We start from the raw sequence: 5,723 nt of genomic DNA on the forward strand, positions 1-5,723 counted from the left end.
GTACATCTTTATCAGCAGTGTATATGTTCGTTCATCGTTCATTGGTCAATGTTAAGTTTGCTGTTTGGAGTGTCTTAGATACTATAAGCAAATTTGTCAATGTCTATATTTGGTGTATAAAATGATGAATTAAGTAATTGGTAAACTATATTTATTGTATGGAATGATTGCAAGGTGAACATGTCTGTCTGGTAGGGTTAATCCTAGACATCATTTTTACAGTTTATTGTAAATATTAAGATTTCATGGCTGAGTTATGTTTGCTAGATAATAAATAAGCAGTAGAACTATATTTGGTGCATGAAATCATTAAATGGTGTACATATCTCTTTGGCAGTTTTCATCTGACCTCGGGTTTGACTTCAATTTCATTGATTATTGGTCAGCTTTGAGTTATGGTGGTAAGGTCTGTTTCTTAGGTACTATTAGTATTAGCTTTAATTTATTTGGTGTATGAAATGATTGTAAGGTTTAAATATAAAAAAGGAGATGTGGTGTGATTGTCTATGAGACAACTATCCACCAGAGGCTAAACAATGTGGATGTAAGCAACTATAGGTCACGACACAACCATCAACAATGAGCATAACCAATATGGTGTAGTAAGATATAAAAGGCCCAGACATGACAAAATGTAAAATATTTCAAGTGAGAAAAACTAACTGCCTGATTAATGACAAACCAACAAACTAAATTTAAAAAATATTCGTAAGGGTTCCGGGGAACCCAGTGTCTCGCCTACTTTTGCTGTTGTCTATGTTTTCAGTGTGATAGGGGAATGCACATAATAGATTTACAGTTAATGAAATAAAAGTTTTAAATTTATGAAAAAAGTTATGCCTGTAAAAAATGAAGACAATCAAATCTATAGATTTATAAAAGAGTTGAAACATAAATTTATTGAATGAACAAATGATAAAGAAGATAAATTTTACATTTTCCTCTAGATACTATATTTTGATTGTAAGAAGCTTCTGTCCAAGTTTGGTAAAAATCCAGGATGGTTTATGAATCTAATAAATGTTTTAAAAACTTTAACTGCAGACTGTATGTAATTGTTAACTGGAAGAAAAACTAAGTCCATATACGTAAAAACAGGAAATAAATTTTTACAAAATTTCCTTCTAGATACTAGCTTTTGATCATAAACAAGCTTCTGTCCAAGTTTGGTACAAATCCAGGATAGTATAAGAAAGTTATTAAAATTTTGAAAACTTTTACCACAGAGTGAATGTAATGTTAACTGGCAGAAAAACTAAGTCCATTTATAAGTAAAATACGGATAAACAGGATTTTTTTTTTTACAAAATTTACTTCTGGATACTATCTTATGATCATAAACAAGCTTCTGTCCAAGTTTGGTAGAAATCCAGGATAGTTTAAGAAAGTAATTAAAATTTCAAAAACTTTAACCACAGAGTGAATATTTGTGGACGCCGCCGCCGACAGAATGTAGGATTGCTATGTCTCGCTTTTGCGACAAAAGTCGCAGGCTCGACAAAAAAGACAAATAACAACCTGTATCTTGAAGGGTTTATCTGCCCTTTCCTCATTTTAATTGTTCATTTGTAAATGTTAAGATTTCATGATAAGGTCCATGTCTTAGATACTATAAGCATTAGTGTATGGAATGATTGTAAACTAGTAAAGTGTACATGTCAGTATGACAGGGTTCATCTGACCTTGCACACATTTATTAATAATGATTAAAGTTTTTTGATACTTGTAGTAAAACCTTTATCTGAAAGGCTTTCAATATAAATTCAATCATGATTAGTAAAACAGGCGAGACATTTCAGCATGTGCACTCTTGTGTTAAATTTGGATAAAAAATGATGAAAGCTAGGATCGACCCTTCCCCCCTCTTTTCCTGGTGTAACTCCATTGAATCTCTCCTTTAAATATTCTAAATTTGCACCTGCACATGGTATCTACTAAAGGAGTAAATTCGGTTAGTGCCATATTTGGCCCCGATTATTAATTTTAATGTTTCAAGATATAAAATGTTTTACGTTGATTAAAAGACATGTGAGAAAGTTAAATATAACTATTTTATTCAATGTTCGTTTTTAAAGGGTTGATTTTTAAATCCCAAATAGGTCACAAATAGAGATTTTTTTCGAAATTTGACAAAATCAGCCAGATTTCAACCGAGTTAAAGCCTAGGAAACATAGAGCGCAGGCGTCAACAAACTAAATATTCAAGTTAGACATGTAAAATGACATAACAAACATTATTTTAAAAGCTTTTTTTCTGTCGAAGTATGCACGCTATGTTTCCTGTCCAAAAATCAATGGAAATTGACCCGTTTTCATTGAATATTCGTTGAAAATCAAAATGAGTGCTATTTGTGACATCATGAATAGAACACAAGTATGTAAATTTTCAACAAAAAAACATATTTCCTATCTAGTCACTGTATTAGCTATGATTCATTGTAATATTGGTCAATACATCCCCAATTTGAAATATTAGCTAAAAATAAGGGCCATTTTAGGGCCTTATCAAACCTACTCCTTTGAATTCAAATTGAAATGGATTATCCTGCAAGACAATTTTTTTTCAGAATTATGCTGGATGAATTAAGGCTGTAATATGACTGCTAACAGAGTGACTGAGTCTCAAGTTGTCAGGAAGTTGTCTCGTTTACCCCTCATCTCTCTTTTATATATATATATGAATGAAATACCAGAATTTACCTTTTTCAATGCAATAATTGAAAATAATATTCACAAATTTCAAGTTAAGGAACTTTACTATGACTGACCTCAGTTAATTTCCAATTGAAATAATGATGCTTGCAAAACAATGACTTGTATATGTAAGTGACATCAAATTGTTTCTGTTGTGTAAATTTTTTCTGCAGAACAATATGGTCACTGTAAAAGTGATCGAGTGTAACTATCAATAAAATTAAACTTAACCCGAATAATTCAGTCGTTATATTCCGCTGGTGTATGGTAGCTACATTTGTGGGAGAGTGAGAGATGATCATGGGCAGGGAATGAATTATTCAGGTTAAAAAGACAACTAAATTATGATTTCAGGGATAGTTTTTGAATACCCTTAAATTTCCCTCTTACTGATTTAAATTGAACAGTCATATGTTGATTGTTTCAAATGTTTGTCTGGTAATGTTCGCAAATACTGAGTCATTTGGTTTAACATTCAAATTATGTTATGTAGAATTTTCAATCTGGTTCAAGTGTTATGAAAAAGAAACTGAAGACTATAATAACTGTTGTGATTTGGTCAAAGTGAAAGTGAAAGTAGAGTTGTCTTTCTTTGGTCAATGTCATTTTGCCACGTCAACCTCCAGGTGGCAGTAACAACAAACATGGCTTCCATTAGGGAGAAACAAGTTCTTGCTCTGAAACGAATGCTTAATTTTAACACCCCTCCAACAAAATCAAGCTCAGCAGAGCCACAATGGAAAGTGCTCGTCTATGATAGGTTTGGTCAAGACATAATTTCGCCATTACTGACCGTCAAAGAACTCCGCGAGTTGGGAGTAACTCTTCACTTGAATCTTCATTCTGACCGGGATTCTATTCCAGATGTTCCGGCTATTTATTTTGTTTTACCAACTGATGACAACATAAGAAGAATATGTCAAGACATTCAGAACCAACTGTATGACTCATATTACATGAATTTCATATCTGCTATTTCTAGACAGAAACTTGAAGACATTGCCCAAACAGCTATTCAATGCGATTGTGTTCAACAGGTTTCTAAAGTTTTTGATCAATATTTGAACTTTATTTCATTAGAAGAAGACATGTTCACCCTAAGAAATCTTGACAAAGAACTTTCATATTATGAAATAAACAAAGGTGATGTCAAAGACACTGAAATGGAACAAATCATGGATACTATTGTTGATAGTTTGTTTTCCGTTTTTGTAACACTGGGTACAGTGCCCATCATTTGCTGTCCAAGAGGTAATGCTGCAGAAATGGTTGCAGAGAAATTGGACAAAAAGTTGAGAGAGAATCTAAGAGATGCGAGGAACAGCTTTTTTACTACAGACAATATACAGGCTGGACAATTTAGTTTTCAAAGGCCATTATTAGTTTTGCTGGATCGAAATCTTGATTTAGCCACCATGCTTCACCATACATGGACATACCAAGCATTAGCACATGATGTATTCAACCTTCTCCTGAACAGAGTAGAAATAGAAGAATCTATAGAAGTCAAAGGTCCAGCTGGGAATATGATGACAAAAAAGAAAAAGAAAAGTTATGATCTGAATCCGTCTGATAGATTTTGGGAAAAAGAAAAGGGCAGTCCATTCCCGCAAGTTGCAGAAGCTGTCCAAGAACAGTTAGAAACCTACAAGACACATGAAGATGAAATAAAGAAAATGAAATCTGCAATGGGTCTTGAGGGTGATGATGAAGTTGCATTCAGTATGATGAATGATACAACAGCTAAACTTACTTCAACAGTTAGCTCATTGCCAGAGTTACTGGAGATGAAGCGTTTGATTGACATGCACACTAACATTGCTACTGCTATGTTGGAACACATAAAGCACCGTAAACTGGATGTCTATTTTGAAATGGAAGAAAAAATGATGAGCAAGGCACTTTTAGACAAATCGTTGATGGATATTATATCAGACCCTGATTTAGGAACACCGGAAGACAAAGTCAGAATTTTTATTATTGCACTCATCTGTGGTCCACCCATGAGTGATGCTGAAATTGATCAATATTGCGTAGCCTTGACAGGTGCTAACTGTGAGGTAGCACCAATCTCGTTCATTCGTAGGTGGAGAGCTTATAATAAAATGAATGCAGCGCCAAGTCAATATGGAGGAGGTGGTACAACAACTGTAGGAATGTTTAACAAATTAATGAATAAAAGTTCACAGTTTCTTATGGAAGGAGTTAAAAACTTGGTTATTAAAAGGCACAATTTGCCAGCCACAAGAATTGTGGATGGACTCATGGAGTCAAAGACATTGCAAGAAATTGAAGACTATCGATATTTTGACCCCAAACTTTTACGCTCAGATTCGTCATCAGTTCCTAGAAACAAATCCCCATTCCAAGAAGCTTATGTGTTTATGATCGGAGGTGGGAATTACATCGAATACCAAAATTTAATAGACTATGCCAAATCAAAATCATCTTCAAGTGCTGGACAAAAGAGAATTGTTTATGGGTGTAGTCAGCTTGTAAATGCAGCAAGATTTTTAGAACAGTTGGGTCATCTTGGCCAAGAAATGTAAATTTATGGGGGGTTAAATAAATGTATTGTGAAATTAAATTTTAATTTATTCAGTTATTGTATTGAATCCTTTTTATACGACTGCATAAAATTTTTGGGGTCATATATTGGTATGACGTTGGCGTAGTCGTCGTTGTCAGAAAACACATTGGTTTTTGCACTATAACTTTAGTTTAAGTGAATGGATCTCTATGAAATTTTACCATAAGGTTAAATACCACAAAAGGAAGGTTGGGATTGATATTGGGGGTTATGGTACCAACAGTTAAGGAAAAAGGGGCCAAAAATAAGCATTTTCTAGTTTCCAAACAATAACTTGTGGAACGGTGTATGGATCTCTCTGAAATTATACCACAAGTTTCCATACCACAAACATGACAAAGGGATGGTTAGGATTTGCTTTTTGGGGTTATGGCTCAAACCATTTAGGAATTAGGGGCAAAAAAGGGGGAAAAATAAGGTTGTCCTGGTTAATGGACAA

The 5,723-nt window shown here is 33.8% G+C and overlaps 1 protein-coding gene across 1 annotated transcript; it reads left to right on the forward strand.

Annotated features, from left to right (window-relative positions):
* The first annotated feature begins 3,293 nt into the window (after nucleotides 1-3,293).
* LOC127705747 (sec1 family domain-containing protein 1-like) lies at nucleotides 3,294-5,296 on the forward strand. The gene has a single exon (XM_052210096.1). It carries the CDS (start codon nucleotides 3,294-3,296, stop codon nucleotides 5,241-5,243), a length of 1,950 nt encoding a protein of 649 aa, XP_052066056.1. The 3' UTR covers nucleotides 5,244-5,296.
* The last annotated feature ends 427 nt before the right edge of the window (nucleotides 5,297-5,723 follow it).

Source organism: Mytilus californianus, unplaced genomic scaffold (genome assembly GCF_021869535.1).
Source record: "Mytilus californianus isolate M0D057914Y unplaced genomic scaffold, xbMytCali1.0.p SCAF_6, whole genome shotgun sequence".
Taxonomy (NCBI): domain Eukaryota; kingdom Metazoa; phylum Mollusca; class Bivalvia; order Mytilida; family Mytilidae; genus Mytilus; species Mytilus californianus.